Source organism: Malaclemys terrapin, chromosome 7 (genome assembly GCF_027887155.1).
Source record: "Malaclemys terrapin pileata isolate rMalTer1 chromosome 7, rMalTer1.hap1, whole genome shotgun sequence".
Classification (NCBI taxonomy): domain Eukaryota; kingdom Metazoa; phylum Chordata; order Testudines; family Emydidae; genus Malaclemys; species Malaclemys terrapin.
In genome coordinates, this window is record NC_071511.1 from 45,931,742 (window position 1) to 45,953,198 (window position 21,457).

The 21,457-nt window shown below is 47.5% G+C and overlaps 1 protein-coding gene across 1 annotated transcript in view; it reads left to right on the forward strand.

Moving 5' to 3' along the window:
* Window positions 1-19,243, forward strand: part of LOC128840006 (high mobility group protein HMGI-C-like) — a 32,710-nt gene extending 13,467 nt beyond the window's left edge. The window contains exons 3-6 of the mRNA XM_054033427.1: window positions 3,825-3,908; window positions 5,629-5,676; window positions 15,296-15,386; window positions 18,921-19,243. Of these exons, the coding sequence (XP_053889402.1) occupies window positions 3,825-3,908; window positions 5,629-5,676; window positions 15,296-15,386; window positions 18,921-19,006 (309 nt within the window). The 3' untranslated portion in view covers window positions 19,007-19,243. The remainder of the gene's footprint in view (window positions 1-3,824; window positions 3,909-5,628; window positions 5,677-15,295; window positions 15,387-18,920) is intronic.
* Window positions 19,244-21,457: the final 2,214 nt, after the last annotated feature.

The window sequence follows — 21,457 nt, forward strand, 5'->3', positions numbered from 1 at the left end:
GGGTGGGAGGAAGAGGATATATGCTCTTTCACTCCTCATTCCATGCATCACAGCTGGAATGAACAAAATTTTGTCCTATATAGATACACAATGTACTCACGTTCATATGCCTACAAAACCAAATACATGTATTTGTGTTCATATATGCACCAATATATAGATAGAATGCAGATAAATTAATAAATATATGCATCAGCATATGCACCTCCATGTAATGAAACGTGTGCAAAGCAACACACGGACATACCCACTGCGATGAAATGGAGGATTTTCTTAGTGTTTTGCATGAATACTGTGTGGGTCTTAGTTTCCCTGTGTGCTGTGTGTTTAACGAGGTGGTGGGAGAGGGAGTTTGTTGTTACAGAGGACCAGGTATGACCTCACCTAACAGCCAGGACCCCAGACAATTGCCTAGATATGGGGGACCCTAGCAACTGGTGACCTGGTGACCAGGAGGCCCACCCCAGCTTGGCAGTCAGCCAGTTCTGGCCAGTGGGAGGACAAAGGACGGAAAGAGAGGGCCCAGGCGATATGTTTACCTAGGACCAAAGACAAAGGACAGGGGAGGAGCTGTTGCAGGAGATGATATAGGATGACTGGCTGGAAGGAGGGGGCTTCTGGACCGGGGAGGGAGAGCAGCCAGAGCCCACCTGGATGCAGAAGAGACCTAGATGTATTGTGTTGGGTTGCTAGGCCCAAGGGCCCAGGGAGTTTCCTGTGCTGGGTTCAGATGCTCAATAAACCCTTCTGTTTTATGCTGGCTGAGAGTCACTCCAGTCTAGAGATCAGGGTTGCATCATTCCCTCTGGAGGTGGAGACCCTGGGGGTCCAGAGTGAATGGACTCCCAGAGGGGGCACACAGTGAGAGACAGGTTGCTGAAGGTTCAGAGAAGTGCAGTTCCAGGAGGCAGAGGGGCCTATGGCTTAAGCCCCTAGAGAGAGAGTGGACCCCTGAGAAGGGTTGTCACACGGAAGGGGATTCCTCCCAGGAACTGTATGGAGCCGAGAGACAGCATGAGTCCTGTGAGTCTGTGACACCCACATATGCTAAGGCATCCTTCTGTCTATGCATACACCTATATGTAGGCTTGGAAGGATTAGATTTTTATTGGTAAATGTCAGTAAATGTTGATTTCACCCTACACACACAAATCAATGAAAAAATATTTCCATCAATGATCATTGAAATTTACAGATAGGCAAAGTAAGAAAAATGCTGCTCAAGAATTTATTAGTGTTTGACTTAAGGATATTTATATATATTTATATAAACTTGGTATAGTTTGCCATGCAATTTGTGTTTGAATAGTTATAAAGCTTTAACTTTTTGAATCTCAACATTGACGGTCATTAAATAATTATGGTCAGACCCCCCATTATTTCCCACAACTATGAAAATGCTTAAAAATAAATATTGATATAGTCATCAAAATTACATACACAAAAAGAATTCTACCAAGTCTACATATATGCAGCCTGTTCCCCCACCTCACCAGCTGTATACTCTGCTAAGCTCCTAGTGTGCTCTCAGAATAACCCTGATGAAGCAGATATAGAGAAATGTTAATCCATGCAACCCTCCAAAAATAGGATTGTCTCAGGTATAATGGACAAATCAAAGGTAAAATCTGGTGCAGCACCATTATGAATTTGAAAGTCACTTTGAGTGCACAAGTTAAGAATAGGACCCTCAGCATGTTCAGATAGTGAGTAAGGTTCCAGAACATTGACAACTGAAAACATGGAACTGTAATCAACACGTGCCTTCTGATATCATCTTCATTGTTTTTATTTGTGTCACTTTCCTATTGGTCACTTTCCTGATAGCTCTTGTATTTATTTTCCTTTTTCCCCTTTCTTCCCCTTTTAAAAGAAAAAGTCCTCGTCGTTGCTGGATAAACTTATCATCCCTCATTTGTGAGCCCTGTATACAAACTGATATTATACTTAGGCATGAATGAGACTTTTTTTTTAAGACTAGGAATCCAACAATAGGTCAGAAAGGCAAACATCTGATATTTTTGTAAATTTCATACACAGGGTGAATTCTGGAGAGAGATGTTAGTGAGCCAGGCCACAGGGGCAGGACTTCAGTTTCACATACACAAACAGTGAAATTATTGAAAAGGATTGTTTTAAATTGATGACTGAGTTGACACATTGTGAATTCCCTATAGCTATCTCTGTTGGCAGGTGGCTCCTAGAAGACTCAGAATGAGATGTGTATAGATCCTTTCATTTCTTGGTCATGGCGGTTCCAACTGAGATCAGGTCAGGAGTGATGGAAAGCCAGTAGCACCTAGTGGCTGTTTGGTAGCTTGTGTGAAATGAGTCTGAAGCCTAAATCCATTTCTTAGTGGACCATAACATCATCATGCATCACATAGCTGAACTGCTTTCTCTCCATAGAGGTCAGCCTTTCAGGGCAGGACCAAGGCATGTTAGTAGGGAGGGAAAGAGAGAGCTTGTACAGCTTCTGTCCTAAGGATAAACAGAGGACTTCTGCCTCCAGGGCTTTCAACATAACACATCTCTCACTCTCCTCATTTACAAACTTAAAACAAAAGAACTCTGCTTGTTTTTACTTTTTTCCATCAGAGTTTAAATAAGGAACCCACAGAATGTGAGCCACTGTGCATGTGCCAATTCATATAGGTTTGCTTTATGCCACCAAATACTTTTTCTTCCTTCTTCCTTTTCTATGCTTCTATAAAGCTTTATTCTCCTGTGGGTACTGATCCAGTGAAAGCAAGATTCCTTCTGAGTCAGCACTGAATAGGTGGCACTGTGCTGCTTAGATGTGCTGTCTTTCAGAGGTGACATAAAATCAAGGGCTTCCTAACCACTTGTGGTCCTTTGGTACTTTCAGCAAGAGTTGATGTGTTAACCCTGGTGTGTTGGCAAAATTCCAGTTCAGGTAATTACTTCCTGAACTCCCTCGGCAGATTAAATTGGAGCAGGTGTTCTTTGCTTGCTGTCCTGCACTGTTCTGTAGTGCTGCCGTATTCCATACCCAGCAGCGGCTGCATTTTGGCTCTAGAATGTGTGATCCCTTGCAGCCGGTATAATCTGTATACTTTCCTAGGAACCTTTAGGGGTTACATCAGGAGTTCTATCATGTTTTCACAGGGGGGGGCCACAATGGACACCTACTATTCCCAGGGGCATAACATCCCTTTAGCAATTATTAGCACAGGAAAGTATGTACATCTCTACCCCGATATAACGCTGTCCTCAGGAGCCAAAAAATCTTACTGCATTTTGGTGAAACCACGTTATATCAAACTTGCTTTGATCCATTGGAGTGCACAGCCCCGCCCCCCTGGAGCACTGCTTTACTGCGTTACATCCGAATTTGTGTTATATCGGGTCGCGTTATATTGGGGTAGAGGGAATGTCTCTTGGGAATCTTGGGAATGTCTCTGACTCCCATTGCTGTAGTATCGGAGCGCCTCACAACCACCATGTGAGGTAGGTTGGGGAACTGGGGCACAGAGAGACTGTGTCTTGCCCCAGGCCAGTGGTAGAGCAGGGAATTGAACCCCTGTGGTCAGGTCCTAGGCTAACACCCTCATCACTGGACCCTCCTTCCTCTTTGGATATTGTATGTTCGGCAAATGTACTTTAGCTGTCTTCTAATGCAGTTTAGCCACCAGAAACAAGGAGCAGAGCCAGTGTCATGTGACTAGCAAGTGTGTTGGGTGCCACTCTTGGTCCACAGGCCACAGCAGAAAATACACTGGGCTACATACTTGGAAGTTATCATTTGACTGCTAGGTGTTCAGAGTGTCAGAGTAACAGTTACCCTCTTTTTGTTCAAGCAGGAGCTTCTGGGACCTTTGCCCCTAAAGAAACCACGAGGAAGGCCAAAAGGAAGCAAAAAACTGAGTGCCAGTGGTGGGCAGACGGTAAGAGACCATGGCACATGCTCAGCTTATGGGAGGATGCCGAGCTCACTGGCAAGCAAACCCTCCTCTCCTCCAGGCTTTTGCTGGGGGAGCACGAGAGATGCCCTCTTTCATTAAAAGACAGGCAGTTTGTGTTGTCTCCTTTTTAATTTTTGTTTAAGTCTTTAAGCTCTGACAAACTTTACACTCCTCTCCCACTGTTACCATTACATCATCACCAGGGCCGGCGCTTCCACTAGGCGACCCTAGGCAGTCGCCTAGGGCGGCAGGATTTGGGGGGCGGCATTTTGCCGTCCTCGGCTGCAATTTGGTGGCGGGGGTCCTTCCGCTCCACGTCTTCGGGGCGCTTCGGCAGCGGGTCCTTCACTCGCTCCGGGACCCGCCGCCAAAGCGCCCCGAAGACATGGAGCGGAAGGACCCCCGCCACCGAATGCTCTGAGGAGGAGCGCTGCCGCCTAGGGCAGCAAAAGCCCTGGTGCCACCCCTGATCATCACCCTCTGTCCTCTGTCTGCCACCACTGATTGTCCTCTATCATCTGCTGCTGCCTAGTCGCCTTCATTCTTCTCCCTCATTATCAGCCCTGCCTAGTCCTCTTTGTAGTCATCCTAAGTCTTTTCACAACGGCACCTAAAGGGCTGCCTCCTTCTCATCTTTATCCTGCCCATCGTCCTAGTCATCATCAGCCTCAGCATCATGTTCCTCCTCATCCTAATTGTCCTCCTAGCCATAGTCCTCCTCCTCCTCACCCTACTCCTCCTAGTGGTTGGTCCTCCACCTCATCCTTCTCCTCCTCTTCCATTGTATCTTTCCTCCTCCTAGTGCTTCTCCTCCACCATCATCACATAGTCCTCATCTGGCACTCTCTGCCTCCTAATCATGTTCCTCCTTTCCTCAGTCCACTACCTCTGCTTCCTCTGCCCAGTATTTCTCCTAAATCTCCACCTCCTGGTTCCTCCTCCTCCTAGTTGTTTTTGTTTTCATCCTAATTTGCCTACTCCTCCTCTGACATCCTCCAATTCTGCCTGGTTGATATCCTCCTCTAGGCTGCCTCAGTCTTCTGCTTCATCTGTTTAGTCATCTCCCAAGTTCTCCTTCCCATAGAGCTCCTCCTTCTCGGTGTCCTAGTCTTAATCCTAGTTTGCCTGCTCCTAATCCACATCTGCTTGTCCTCCTCCTCTCTGATGCCTGGCCAGCAACCTCCTCTTCTTCCTCTGCCTCTCCACTCTTTCCCTACTCCTTTTCCTCCTAAGACCCCGCCGCCTCCTCCTAGTTGTTATACTCTTAATCATAATCCACAGTCACATAGGAAGATCTTAAAATGAAGCCACCCCGACCAAGTTTAGGCCTGGCCTACACTTAAAAGTTAGGGCAACATAGATACAGTGTTATGGAGTGTTAAAAAATCCACATATCTGAGCCCTGTCACTATGAAAAATTCACCCTCCCCCCCCCCCCCCCAAGTGCCGTACTCATACTGATCTAACGCATGGTGGAGATGCAGCTAGATCAATTGAAGAATGCTTCTGTCGACCCAACTACCATCACTTGGGGAGGTGGGGTGATGGAAAAACCCTTTCCATTGCTGTAGGAAGCATCTACACCATGGCACTACAATGTTGTAGCTGTGCCACTGTAATGCGGACATGGCTTTAGTGTGTTGATCACAAGTGCAATAAGTTATGAAAGAGGACTAGATCATGTCTTTTGTTTTAATTAAAGGTAGAATCTTCAGCTGAGAAAAGACCAAGAGGGAGACCCCGAAAGTGGGTAAGTACAATGACATCAAAATCGTCTTTTGTTCCCTCTCCTTGAGTTCCTTCTCTCAAAGCCCAGAGGATCCCCCATCTTTCTGGTCTGCTCCTCTTCTCAAGATCATTAGCTGTGCTGATGCTCTTTCAGCCTAGGAGGCCTGGATGCAACCTTCTTTGGGTCTTGAGCACTGATCTGGCCAGATAGGAGAGCAAGATTCTTCCTCCTTCCTCCCTCCTCGCGCACCCCAGCGTTGAACATTCTGCAAAAACACTCTCTTATCCAAGAACCTCTGGCAATATGTTACACTTAATTCAGGAAGCAACTCTCTTCCACTCCCTATTTCCAACACTTCAAAAGCAAAGATTCCTGAGCTTCTCTGCAAGAGCGGTGCTTTCCTTGGGAATTCTGATGGAGTAAGAGGGATTCCTAGATCTCAGGTTCATTTCAAAAGGGGAATTTTAGAATTCAAGGAAAAGAGAAGGTCACTGGAGTGAGAAACCTAGAACTCTGATAGCAGAGGGTTCATTAATCTAGCAGACAAAGACATAAAGAGATCCAAGGGCTGGAAGATGAAGTTAGATGCCTTATTTCTAGCCCGAAGGTGTGTCTTTTTAACAGAGAGGGTAATTAGCTGTTGGAACAATTTACCAAGGAATATGGTGGATTCTCTGTCACTTTAAGTCTTTAAGTAAAGATAAGGTGTCTTTCTAAAGAGAATGATCTAGCTCAACCACAAGATATGGGCTAGTTGCCGGAATCTGTGAGTGAAATTCTGTAATCTGTTATGCAGGAGGTCAGACTAGACTGGTCGATCGTGATCGACTGGTCAATCCTAGAGCACCTCCCAGTCGAACGCGATCTTGAGCAGCACAGTGTGGCTGCTGCTAAGACAGGCTCTCTGCCTGCCCTGGGCCCACACTGCTCCCAGAAGCAGCCAGCGCACCCCATGGCCCTGGGGGTGGTGAGGCAGAAGTCTCCCTCCGCATGCTGCTCCTGCCTGCAAGCACCGGCCCTGCAGCTCCCATTGGCCATGAACGGGGAGCTGTGGCCAATAGGAGCTGCAGGGGCGGTTCTTGCAGAGAGGGGCAGTGCTCTGAGCCACATGCTCCCCGCCCCCCACCCCACCCCAGGGGCCACAGGGGCATGTTGGCCCCTTCCAGGAACAGTGTGGGGCCGGGGTAGGCAGGGAGCCAGCCTTAGCCTTGCTGCACCCGCCACCGACTGGGAGTCACCAGAGGTAAGTGCTGCCCAACAGGAGGCCGCACCCCAACCCCCATCCCTGAGCCCCCTCCCAGAGGAAGCACCCCAAACCCCCTCCTGCACCCCAACACTCTGCCCCATCCCTGACCCCCTCCCAGATCCAGCACCCCATACTCCTTCCTACATCCCAACCCCCTGCCCCAGCCCTGACCCCCCTCTCAGAGCCAGCAGCCTGTACCCTCTCCTGCACCTCAACACTCTGCCCCAACCCAGAGCCCCCTCCTGCACCCAAATTCCCTCCCAGAGCTTGCACTTCTCATCCCCTCCAGTACCCCAACCCCCTGCTCCAGGTTCAGCCCAGACCCCTCTCCCACACTGCAAATCCCTAGGCCCCAGCCCAGAGTGTGCACCCCCTCCCAAACACCAAATCTCTACCCCAGCCCGGTGAAAGTGAGGGTGGGGAAGATCAAGTGATGGAGAGGAGGGGGATGGAGTGAGTGGGGTGGGGCTTTGGAGAAGGGGTGGGGCCTCAGGGAAGGGGCGGAGTAGATCCTGAGTTGCCCTTAAATTGAAAAAGTGATCTTGGGCGTAAAAAGTTTGGAGACCACTGGACTCTATGATCACAGTGCATCCTTCCGGCCTTAAAATCTATGAACTCAGAAGATGATGCCCATGGAATTCCTCCCTTAAGCAAGAGGGCTGTGGGAGATGGGAGTTGGAGCTCGGGGAACCCACAGGCATCAGTGGGAACTTGTGTCAGAAACTAATGCCGCGTTAAATCAGTTCTGCAAGCTTCCCACTCCCAAGCCTTCTGATGGCTTTGACCAGACTGGTCCAAGTTGAGATCCTTCCTGTGACAGATGATCTGATTCATCAATAATATATATTTATAACCTAGGAAGATAAATACGGAGGGGAGAATAGGATTAAAAACCTCCACCCAAGCCAGACTGAAGTCATGCTCTGATACCTATCCCCAGAACAATGGATAGACCCATGATAAACCTATCAGCCAGATAGGTTCATTGGCTTCTCTCAGAGCAACCAATGAAGGGCTGCACTTGAAGCTTGGAGGGAGAGAGTTCCCATGGGGGAAGTGCCACGGCTTGGAGGGGTTGCATGGTGAGATCCCCTAATACAGTACTCCTAGGAGGAGCGAGCACTTGACAAACAGTTGGTGAGGGGGGAATGTCCTCTGGACACAGCTCAGGATTGAAACTCCCACAGGGAAGGCCAGAGAAGAGAAATGCTATTTACATATCAAATGGCCTTTTCTTCTCTGGCATCCAGCTGAGAAAAGGCCACATCTAGTTCAGCCTGTGAGAACTGTAAATCCAGAGACGATACTCTAAACACCTCTTCTGTTTTAATTCCATCTTCTCTCTTTCTACTTTCAATGCCTCTAATTCTAAGGAAATCCACTGTTGCATGGGATTTTTAAGCAGTCCGGCCTTGAAGGGAACAATCTCTAAGGAGAGTACAGAAGGCGAAAGGAGTTCTGGAGCTTATGCTCTCCTCCCAGTCTTGGTCAAGGGCCATGGACAAAGTTGTCCTATCCCAGTGAGTAGTGTGGCCATCAGGCTATGGTAGGCAAACACAAGGGGTGTGGCTGAAGGACCGTCCTAGGAGATGGGAGTTGGTGGTGGTGTTTGGTTTGCAGTGCTAGCAGCATATTGGGTCTGGCTGTGGTGAAAACTCATAAGAAGCAACCGTTGGAAAAACAAGAATTATAGAGGAGAAAATCTGTTCTATACTTATTTTCTTTTTGGGTTAAGATTAAGAAAAGGCAGAAGGAGGAGGTGAGCTATGAGATGTTAAAGGAGGAGTAGCAATAGAGCTGTGTGGGGAAAGAAAACTGCTTTAGCAACTTTAACAATCAACAAAAACAAGTGTTGTATTCATGGGATCATGACCAGTGTGGTCACATGCAGCCAAATGGGGGCTCAAGAACTGCAGAGAATGGAGAAACCTAGCAAGGGAGGAACCAGGCACAGCCAGTGCCAGGAGCCAGTCAGGGCCTGAGGAAGTTGAGGGAGACCAGGGCCACAGCAGACCAGGAGAAGCTGGAGAATCCAAGGTGGAGGATGAGACCTTAGTGTGGAGCTTGGAGGATGAATGGAATGTCTGCAGTGACAGGAAGAACCGCAGAGCATCGCCTGGGCAGAGTGCCCAGGGCAAATGGGTCTGGGAGTGGAAGAAACACCAGCTGGAGACAAAGAGACTGCAGCTGCAGGAAAGATAATATGTTGAGTAGGAATTAAAATGCCAACATAAGAATGGAGAGCATGACAGACAGCATTATCATGAAGTGGGCACTAAGTGGTTGCACAGCCAGAGGCTAAGGTATTGGGTAAGTGGAGATAGAAATCACCCATCTTATTCCACAGGCAGTGTAGCTCTTGAACTGTGTCCTATACATAAAGAAGGTGGTACCATCTATGTTTTCTAAAGGCTTGTGAATGGAGGCGCACACGGAACTGGGTAGCTGCTGTGGATAAGATGCAGTTTCTAGCCCCCTTACCGAATGGTTAATATTAACAGCATGATCTCAATGGCCAGTGAAGAGTGTTTGAATGACGAGTTTAAAATCACTTTGCTGCAGAAATTTGAAGAGACCTGTGATTCATACAGAAAGAAATTTCAGGGAGCTTAGAAGCAGTGTATTAAGGGTTATTCCGAAGTTGCTACTCAGCTTGGAGGAGACTTCACAACAGAAGAGGCCTTTGGGCTGATGGGAATGGGACAGTTTTATATGCTGTGCACTCAGGAGTTGAAAGTGTGACTCATGGATCGGAATCCCAAAACTCGGTACATGGGAAGCAGATTAGCTGAGGAGTACATCCACAGTCCTTCTGGGACAGATGAAAGGTCTGGGGGGCGGGTGAGAGGTGATTATTGTAGTGCTTAAGAGTCCTAGTCATGGACCTGGTTCCCCTTTTGCTAGGTGCTGTACAAACACGGTCAGGTAGGAACTTCAGAATGATCTGTGAGCTGCTGAACTTGAAGCTTGGGAAGAGAGAGATTCCCCTGAGGGTTAACCTGGCTGGGGAGGTTGGCAGAAAAAAAATGGTTTGGGGTGGGGGAGGAGAGAAGATGACCTCAGGGTACTTGATAAACAGGGTGGTGGGAAATTCTCTTTCTGGGTCCAGCATGACAGGGGAGGCCAGAGAAGATAATTGCTCTTCAAACACATGGGAGTGCCTTTTCTTCTCTGTAACTGAGCTGAGAAAGCAGCAGCTAGTTCAGCTTATGAGAAGTGTAAATTGAGGGTTGTTAAGCAAAACACTTCTTTTGCTTAAATTCCATTTTCTCTGTTTTTATTCTCACCACTTGTAGTTTTAAGGAGATCTGCTGTCATATGGGTGTTCCAAGCAGTCTGGCCTTGGAGGCAGCAAACTTGAACTTCTAAGAGGTATAGGGGGCAAAAGGGGTCTCAGTCACCCATCTCAGTCAAGGGGGATAGACAGACGTGTCCTATGCCAGTGAATTGTGTTACCATTAAGCTACAGTAGGTGTATGCAAAGGAAGAAGCTGCCAATCCTCAATGAGAGTTGGCAGTGGTGGTTGGTTTATACTCCTGATAAATTTACCCAATGGTCTGTAATAATCTGAGTTTGTTCATCTCTAGTTATTACCGCAAGACCCATCTTTTCTCCCAGGCCAGTAAGGAGATGGGTGAGGCCGGATACTTGTGTGAGCGGAGCTCTGGTGGGGTCTCTGTTGGGATGAGTGCATGAAACATTGTCATCGTGGCAGTGATGCCTCTGTTTATCTGAACAATGAGTTTAGTAGCAGTTGGAAAGCCTAGGTTGGGTGCATTATTATTATAGAGCTGCAGAAATCTAAGCAAGTAAATATACAGAAAGCTGAGGCTCCCTAAAGAGCATGACTGGGGGGAGAGAAATGTTGTGCTAGATTCAGAGCACTAACCAGCTATCAAACACCTGTTGGCACAGTCTGCCCTGTGGTTAAACTGACACTAACATGTAGGAAGAAGACTGGCTCAGCCATGACTTTCAGCCCACTTCGCAACTGTTCAGTGTGCCTGACATGGGTAGAGACCAGGATCACCCCAGGTGGCATTTGAAGTGCAATGTGTGGAGGGGGGGAGCAGCCAAGCATGAGTTTAAAGGCATGCAGATACCTCCCTGAGGCTCTAAAGAGGAAGTGAGGTGAGGAGGAGTAGGAAGAACTGAGAGAGAAGGACTAAGAGATTCTCCAAACATGAAATAATTGAGCTAGGCAGAAAAGGCTGTTCCAGCAGAGGAAGTATTGTCCAGCAGTTAGGGTACTAGTCTGGGGCTTGATTTCTCTGCTCTGCCACAAACTTCCTGTATGACTTTGGGTAATCAGTCTGTCTCTCTGTGCCTCGGTTTCCCTATCTATACAATGGGGATAACAGCCCTGCCCTGCCTTCCAGGGGTGTTATGAGGATAAATATATCAAAGATTGTGAGACACTAAGATACTATGTGAATGAGGACCATATAACTAACTACCTCAGACAGACAGAAAAGGCATGAAAAGGCAGTGAGTATCCAAATACAGTTACCGAGGGTTCTTGAACACAAAACCAAGTAAAATAAGAATTGTCCTATGGGGCATAACCTTGCACTGTCCTTTCACAGCTAAAACATCCTGTCACATTTTTATATATTACATCCCAAAAAACTACATTAAAAAGTAGAACTGGTTGGGAATTTTCCATCAATGTTTTTTCACTGGAAATTGCAGTTTTCATAACATTAAATTTTTTCCCACAGGAAATTTCTTTTATTTCCCATCAGAAAAATCTAAACAAAGTAGATCATTTTGGGTTGGGTTGACCCAAATTAGAACATTTTCAGATCAAATTGAATCAAAAAGTTTTGTTTCAGAGCAGTTTGACGTTAGTCTGTGTCCATCTGAGCTAATGCAGTGCCTCATGGGAGATGGTAGTTCAGGTGCTTCCTGCCCGTGTTCTTCTCTATGGGCCAGACTCCCTGACTAGACTGCATCTCCCATTATGCACCATGGTCTCCTCTCTGGTTGAAATCATGTGATGCATCATGGGAGTTAACATAACCATGTATCTGCATCATGAAGATGTGGTCCAACCAGGGAGCGCCAGCCCACAGGGGAGAATAGGGGGACCTTGAATTGAAACTTCTATGAGACACCATAGCAGCTTATGCAGGCACTAATTAATGTTGAACCAGCCTCAAACAAAACATTTCAATGGGCTCAACAAACCAGAATGAAAGAGTTTGATTCAGCAATGTTGAAATGAAAGGTTTTGAATCAACCTTTTTTTGTTTTTTTGCACTTATTGTTCTGTGAAAAATATTGATATTTCACTTTTCTGTCTCAATTCAGACCAAAACCAAATTTCACAATATCGCCATTTCCATAGGACAGAAATTCTGATTTTAACCAGCTCTAGTTATAAGAACATTAAAGCTGCAAAGTCAAACACTCAAAAATTAGGAATGCCAGCATTAAGGATGCCTGTGCAACTATAATTTCATTCCTTTGTGCTGATGCATTATGATACAGTCTTTAATTATATGGTCCCATACTCTTTTTTTCTACAGGACCCCTGTCTCATTCAATGCCTAGGATGAGGTTGGGTGGAATAGAGCAGGTATTTAACAGAACACAGCAACATTACACAAGAGTTTTAGGAGAGGAGAAAATGAAAGACATTTTATGCATATGAAACTACAAGGGCAATCCAGGGAGGTAAAATATAATTTCCCAAGATGGAATTTGTGGCTTACACCACTGCTCTTGAAAAAAATGCCATGGGATGTTTAATGACCACAATTGGCCAGGACCTCAGTTTTACATCTTAACCTGCAGCGCAGCTCTCCCTGGTGCCAGACGGGGCCACTGGCTTAGTATTGACAGAAATCCTTACTGAGCCACCAATACTACTTCCTCCATCTCCTGTTTCTTCCTTGGAGGTCACCTTTCCACATACTGTTCTGGCCCAAATCTTCCTTAGCTTATGAAAACGGATTAAATTACAGCCCAGATGGGTAAAACACAACGTCTTTTGGTGTTTAACATACACCTGTAAAACACTAATAGGACTCCAGGAGCTGGAGTTAGCCTGATGTTTGGACCTAAGCCCCTGACATAGTGGTATCTAGGAGCCCTCTTTCCATGAAGCATCCTTAGTAGTTAGAGTACCATGGTGCACAGAAGAACCAGCAAGGGAGGAAACTAGAGCACAGGTGCAAGTCAACCAATTCATAAGAGAATGTTATCACTCCATATGTACCTACATGGGGAACAAATATTTGATAATGGGCTCTATAATCTAGCAGGCAAAGGTATAACATAATCCAATGGAGAAATTGAAGCTAGAAATAAGGTATACATTTTTAAGTGAGGATAATTGGAACAATGTGCCAAATGTCATGATGGATTCTCCATCACTGGCAATTTTTAAATCAAGATTGGATGCCTTTAAAAAAAAAAAAGAGGACATGTTCTAGTTCAAAAGGGATTATTTTGGGGGAGCTCTGTGGCCTATGTTGTTCAGAAGGTCAAAGTAGATCAGGGGTAGGCAATGTACGGCCCGCGGGCTGCGTCCAGCCCGTCAGACCTTTTAATCTAGTTCTTAAGCTCCCGCCAGGGAGCAGGGTCGGGGGCTTGCCCCGCTCTGGCGCTCCGGCCGGGGAGTGGGATTTGGGGCTTTCCCCCTCTGCATGCGCTGTGGCTCCATGCAGCTCCCAGAAGCAGCAGCATGTCCCCATTCAGGCTCCTACGCATAGGGGCAGCCAGGGACTCCGCACACTGCCCACACCACAAGCACCAGCTCTGCCACTCCCATTGGCCACGGTTCCCTGTCAATGGGAGCTGCGGGAGTGGCACCCACAGACCAGGCAGCGCGCAGAGCTGCCTGGCCATGCCTCTGCATAGGAGCCAGAGGGCAGACATACCGCTGCGTCCTGTAAATGCCGCCCGGAGCCTGCACCTCTGACCTCTCCCACGCCCCAACCCCCTGCCCCAGCCCTGATCCCCCTCTCACCCTCCGAACCCCTTGATCCCAGCCCGGAGCACCTTCCTGCACCCCAAACCCCTCATCCCCAGCCCCACCCCAGAGCCCGCACTCCCAGCTGGAGCCCTCACCCCCACCCCAGATCCCAACCCCTCCCCCATCCCGGAGCCCCCTCCTGCACTCCAAACTCCTCAGCCCCAGCCCAGAGTCCCCTCCCCTGACCCCCAACTCCCTGCCCCAGCCCAGAGCCCCCTCCTGCACCCTGACCCCTCATTTCTGGCCCCACCCTGGAACCCCAGAGCCCATACCCCCTCCCACACCCCAACCCTCTGCCTCATCCTGGAGCCCCCTCCCGTACTCTGAACCCCCCTGCTCCACCCCCAGCCTGCAGCCCCCTCCTGGATCCCAAACCCTCATCGTTGGCCCTACCCTAGAGTCTGCACCTCCAGCCAGAGCCCTCACCCCCTCCCACATCCCAACCCCCCGCCCCAACCCGGAGCCCTCTCCCTCACCCTGAACTCCTCATTTCTGGCCCCATCCCATAGCCTACACTCCCAGGCAGAGCCCTCACCCCCTCCCACATCCCAACCCCCAATTTCGTGAGCATTCATGGCCCGCCATACAATGTCCATACCCAGATGTGGCCCTCAAGCCAAAAAGTTTGCCCACTCCTGGACTAGATGATCACAATGGTCCCTTCTGGACTTGGAATCTATGCATACCGATGGTGAAATCTGACAAATGGCTTGTGTCCCATTGTGATGCCCTCCTTTATTCCTCCTTGATGCTTTTATATCACACTGAGGATAGTAGACCAATGGGTTTATTTTGATAGTTTCAGGACCTATGGCAAATTGACATGAGTATCAAACTTTCTGTATATCCAGCACACTAGTGCACATAAGATCCTCTTTATTTTCCATCTGCAAATGGGTTAAATGGGCTAGAAATGAGACGAGAGTAGAGCTGAATGGCTACCCTCTCATTTCATAGACTGCAATCGATTTCTATTTCTGATATTCCACAGGCAGGCTATGGGATTTACTGGGATTTGCTGTCTTGTGCACCTGCATCATAGGGGAGAGTGTTCCCCATTAAGCCAACATTGCATAGGCTGCGGGGCTGCCTTCCTCACAAATATCGTAATAACTGAACGCCTTCAACAACTATTGCCACACTCTCACACATCACATACGCATACACCACAGGAACACATCCGGACACCACACACAATACACATTGAGCACATGCGCACGTACAGCCAACACGGGCACAGGCTGAGAAGATGGGCCTGTCCTCACTCCTGCACAGCTAATCATTTAAAAGGCACTAATTAAAGATTTTTTTGTTTGGATCTAATTCGTTTGGTTGGGTTGATTTGTATTTTATCTTCTCTGACATGATTTCTGTGTTGTTTGTTGGTGGTTTTTTTTTTTTTTCTTTACAGCCTCAGCTACTGGTCCAGGAGAAAGAAACCCAGGAAGGATATCTCCAAGAGAGCAGTGACCTGAATTCGATTTCACCGCCTGCCACAGGAGGTTTGGGATTAGATAAACAGAATTATCACAGGGTTAAAATATACAACCATCCTAACAGTAAACCATGCATATATCCCAGCATCTATAACACCAAATACTGGGACTCTGCTGGATCTTAGAAGAAACTAAGCAGTGTTGGGTGTGTCAGTACTTGAATGCGAGACCTCCAAGGAACACTGCATCATGTAGGTTTAGCAAACCAGTATATGACACTTCCCTCTGTATCAGTACTGAATATTCCAGGATGCTGTTACAGGCCGGGAGAGGAAGCATTGTACTTCTGGTTTTCCAACAAATTATGAGACTGAGGTTTTGGCCACTTTGGATGTACTTAAGATCAATCAGAAATTATGGGCTTGATGCATGAATCACTGGATAAAATTCTCTGGGCTGTGTTATGCAAGAAGTCAGACTAGATGAAGTCCCTTCTGGCCTTAAAAATAGGAGTGAAGACTCCTCTGCTCTTTTCAGGAGAGTGTGGAAGTTGTTATTGTCATGGATAAATTCCATTCTGGATAATTCCATGCTGCCTCCAGTACACTATTCCTCTCCTCTTCCAGTGCTAAGCTCTAGGTTAGTATTGAGTGCTGTTAAACGGTTGCTGGGATTTCACCAGAGATGCTAACATTTTAGTGGTGGATGAAATGACAACAGAATTTAGTGTGTATATCTGATTGTAAAGTGCTTTGAGATTCTCCAGGATGAATGGTGCTAGGTAAAAGTAATACCATTGTCATAAAAAACTAGAGATGGGCAACAGCTAAAACCCTGGTTCTGAATACACCAGACCCTTGGAAAAGTTTGAATCCAGATTTGATCTTTGCAGCTTGAGCCCATTTCTCGCACAAAGACTTGTGCAGAATGAAGTTTGCAGGAAGCTGGTCCTTTAATGCTTTCCCTTGAGTGGGTAGGAAAGGGAACCAGCAAGAGGTAGAAGTTGTCATTAACACTGACATGCGGTCAGCACAGCTGCACCCTCATCCCTTTACCGTTGGTGTCGTTTAACCTGGTGTGCAAAGCAAGCTAACTGACGTCGGGGAGCCAAACCCAATCTTGGTTTCTTAGAAAGTCCCTGGAGATGCCACATGATGAATGCCAAGTTTGTTAACCTCAGTTGTTTGATTCGGTTTCCTCTTTGACTCCTGGTCCCATATCACTTCCTGCCACTAAGTTGCATGATGACATCAGTGCAGCCACAGGCTTATACGTGATGACCTCACTTCCTGCCCAATTCTCTGTCTTATTTCTGCTTTTCATAGAGCTGTTAGCATCACCCAAAACTGCAACCTAGGTGGGTACTTTCCTCTTCCTTTCAGTTTGAGCAGGACTGAGGGCAGTGGCATGTGGAATACATTTCCCTCCTGTTACACAGACAGGCAGGCACAGATGCATTAGGATAACCAGATGCTGCAGTGAGTGTGAGATGGCAATGTAGCACGTGGTACTGTAACACAACCAGCTAGTTACTTCTGTACTTTCTGCTACAGAGATGGGGATGCTTTCTTCTAGTGTGTGCATTTCACTTCCTGGAGGTACAGAGATTTGTAGCACTGGAGACAGGAAAGCTGCTGTGTCCTGGAATGAAGTGTGGAAGGTAATACAAAAGCACACATAGTATGAAATCTAATACTCCTCCTCTCAGGAGTAATTCTTAATAATTTTGATTCAAACAATAGCCTAAAAATGAATCTGGGATGCAGTCTTGTATGTGGAATCTTTAAGCTGGTGATTGGATAAGAGTCACTGGCTCTGCCTTGCTGGAGACTTTATAGATTCCAGATTCATTCAGGAGTGTGATGCAGTGATAGCTGCTTCCAAACCGTTAGTTTCTGAATGTGAGCCAGTTCCACGCACCTGCAACTAACTTAAAAACTGGGTGCTGTGCTGCTGACAGGATTTGCATTCTCCACACAGAGTGTGACGGCTCTAGCGCAGCTCTGCACTCTCTGATTTGCCACAGAAAAGATTACAATCACCTAGATGTCTATTGTCTTTATTGGGCTTTTGCAGGATGGGACTGAGATGCTGTGATAGGAACGTATCAGGAAGCTTGCACCTTCTAGGAACTGCCCTATGCACAGCTCTAACTGGGGCTGATGGTCCCTTGCGTCGTGATCACTGTATTAAAACACAAATTCAAAAAACAAACCTGGAAATATCCAAATGGATGTGGTCTGGCCTTACTCCTTGCTGGTCTCCTTAATGAGAGCTTGGAGGAGGGAGAGGGAAGTGGAGGGGGAGAATCAGAGAGGAGGGGCTCCTGCAAAAGTGCTGTGGACGAGGCAATGGCGAAGAGTTGGGAGAACTGTTCCAGAAAGCTATTTGTTTCCTGGGCCTGTGCAGCCTGAACCCCTTCTTTCTGTGATATTCCCAGGGTGCTGATTCTGGAGTTTCCTAACAGCTCATAGATTTTGCTTTGCATAGATTTCATTAATTTTCAGTTGCCTATTTCTTGTGATGACACCAACTGCAGCTCAACCACTGAAGTTTCGCTAGTTGCCCAGGCTGGGTGTTCCTGCCACACCCCTCATGACAGAGTGCTGCTGCCAATGCATGATTAATGAGCCTGACATCACCTACTTCCCCAAAACCACAGAGGAAGCCTTGGACTGTTTTATTTTTTTATTTCAATAATAAATCATCTTTTCTAGTGAAACATAGGGGAGCAAGAGAAACCCCCAACTCCGCAATCAGTGCTGCCAGGACCTGCCAGAAGCAGGAGGGAAATTTGTATTTTGTTTCCTCCTTGCCCTTCTCCCACCGTTCGCCTCCTCCCTTCAGTCTGGCTGGTGGTATGAGAGTTCAGCCCACTGGCAAACTGTTGGGCCACTCCTTTCCCAGGACCAAGCCCAATAGTCATCCCAGCTTTCCCTGAAGCAGGGAGCCAGGTGCAGATCGGGGGAGCTCCCTAATCATGCAGGAGATCAGACCAGATAACACCAGATGGAAAACTTCACCCAGGGACTCCTGCATCCAGCCCATAACTTCTGACCTTTCTGAGCACACATTCAAGTAACCACTACAAGGTTCAGATGTTTATGTGGACTCTGGTTCTGATCCGCTACCCACTGCAGTCACTAAGCGTGCTGCCATTGACTTCACTGATCCGGGGATCGAGCCCTTTTTGAGTTCCCTTCAACCTTCCGCCTCACAATCCTCCATTCACTTTCTGACTCTCCCTTTCCTTCCTCCCCTCCTCCTCAGCAACCTCAAACAGCTGTGCGACTCCCACTCCATATTCTCCCTACACCCTCCCAGTCCTTCCAATCTCTCCTGATGTCCCTCCAGTGAAAGCCTGGCACAGGCCACTGAAACCACCCCTAAGCATTGCTGCCCAGGTGCACCTAACTACTGTAGTTCAGATCTTTGTGCCTTGGGGATTTGGAAGGAGTGCCTCAAGGCTGCATGATGCTCAGGGTCTACCCCATCACACATGGTGCTTGGAATTCTTTAACCTAGTGCTGTCGCTGTAACGGGGAGGTGTGTGGGACTCCAGAGCTCTAACCCCCCCTTTCTCATGCTATCTCCCTTTAGGCGCTCCTGGAAAAGATTCTCGTAGGACGGGCAGGACTACAGGCCTCAGGAGATCTCTGAGCACCACCCCAGCTGCACCACAGTAGCACCCTGCCTGCTGATGTCGTACTGAAGCCACAAGGATTAGGAAAACCAACCAACCAACCAATCTTAATTTCACACTTAAAATTCTCCCCCCACCATAACTTTGGCAAAGCCTGAGCCCCTGCTGCCCTCCTGCTCACCCCAGACAGCAATCTCTGGCATGACAGCCAGAAAGCTGTATTGCAGGGGTGGTCAACCTGAGCCTGAGAAGGAGCCAGAATTTACCAATGGAAATTGCCAAAGAGTCACAGTAATACATCATCAGCTCCCTGCCCACCACTCCCAGCACCTCCCGCTCACTGGCAGCCCCACCAATCAGCACCTCCCCCTCCCAGCTGTTTTGTGGCATGCAGGAGGCTCTGGGGGGGAGGAGCAAGGGCATAGCAGGATCAGGGGAGGGGCAGAGCCAGGGGTTGAGCAGTGAGCACACCCTGGCATATTGGAAAGTTGGTGCCTGTAGCTCCAGCCCTGGAGTCAGTGCCCAAACAAGGAGCCGCATATTCACTTCTGAAGAGCCGCATGTGGCACTGGAGCCACAGAAAAACAGCAGCCTCCTTGTGAAGGGGATTCCCTCACCTGGTTTGTATTAGACCTTCGCAAGGAATTAGGGTTACATTAAGCTCTTAAAAAGCCTTTACAACTTGTAACTTGTGCTGTCAGGAATGGCTATAGTCCCACAGGGAAGGGAAGCTGACTTAATACCTGCAAACACAGTGCAGGTGACCTAATAACACTGCCACTTTTTGAGCTCACCTAGTAACACCATCAGGGGGAATGGGGCATACGCTTCTATTTTCAGGAGAGCAGCAAGAAAGTCCTTGGGACCAGTTCCTGGATTAGGTTGCTGCTCATTTTCTTGGGCAGTGAAGAATCCTTTCTCCCTCTCTCCCCAAATAGAAAAAAACAATGGGAATTGCCGTACTGCCATGGGCCAGTGCTTCATCTCGTCAGTTATCCTTGCTTCAGCAGTCTAGAGACATTGGAGGAAAGTGTAAGACTTGACTCAGGTGGACTGCTGAGCCGGGGAGGAGGTCTTCCTCCCCTGTTGATAATCTTGCTCCCTGAAGCATTTGGGTTGATGAACCTTATTTTTTATCCTAGCTAGTGTCAGTCCAGGAATTATTTGGGGGGCCATATCCCCACAACCAGTCCACACCCAGGAACAACTCTCAGTGAAGTCAATGAGAATATTTCCTGAGTGAGTACTAGATAAACACAGAGGCCTTGGCTACACTGGCGCTGTACAGCGCTGCAACTTGCTGCGCTCAGGGGTGTGAAAACGCCCCCCCCCCCCCCCCGAGCGCAGCAAATGCAGCGCTGTAAAACGCCAGTATAATCAGTGCCTGCAGCGCTGCGCGCTCGCTCGCAGCACTGCAAGCTATTCCCCTCGGAGAGGTGGAGTACTTGCAGCGCTGCGAGAGAACTCTCGCAGCGCTGGCAGCGCGACTACACTCGCGCTTCACAGTGCTGCCGCGGCAGCACTGTGAATCCCCAAGTGTAGCCAAGGCCAGAGTAAAGACCCCTGGATTCTTAACAGGCATGTCTGCAAGAAAAGGGTTGCTTCTTTATTGAGCCTCATGATTGGTGTTACCAACTCCAAAAACACCTTGTAAATTCAGTCACCCACTGTTGTGTCTGCCTGTTTAGAAACTAAACGTGTGGCATCCTCTGGTGTTGCAATTGTGCATATGAAAATATCTTAATACAACTCAAATTTCAGGAGTGCCTTGGGACATAATGATAGCTAATCAGTTTTGGGTTATTGCAAGTGACTGTTGGTCTCATGCTTCTGTGCCAGATTTGATCTAATTCTTGGGGTTCAGGGTGTTTTTAATATCCAATCCCACCCAGTGGAAACCCACTGATATTTTCCATCCATTGGAATAGATGCCTGCCTCATAAAATAGGCGGAGTAGATATTTCAATTATATGGGACAAGATATAAAACTGGACAGCTTTTACACTCAAAAAATATTTAATAGGACATAATTGGCTATATATGTAGGGAAGCAACAGCAGAAACCTGTGAAATGACTGGATTTATTGAGCTCAAATGTTAATCTTTTACCAAAGATCTGTTCCTTTAGCAGGTAATTATTTCATATAGGAAAATCCCTGTAGCTTTTTAGGAGGAATGAATAACAGAATGTGGGGCCTTTCACCTCTAGGTCCTGAGATCAAATCAAATCCAACATAATAGAAGTTAATGGAAGTTTGGCACCTAAATACCTTTGGAACTGGGCCTAAGACCCTGATCCTGTAGTTAACTCCCTTCTTCTAATAGTTGTTTCTGTCTAATGGTTGCTTTATGGTAGTCTATTTGAAATGAATTAGATGGACTCAACTGAGTTGCTAGTGGAACACCACATCACATGTCAAGTATCAGGGGGTAGCCGTGTTAGTCTGTATCTACAAAAACAAGGAGTCTGGTGGCACCTTAAAGACTAACAGAT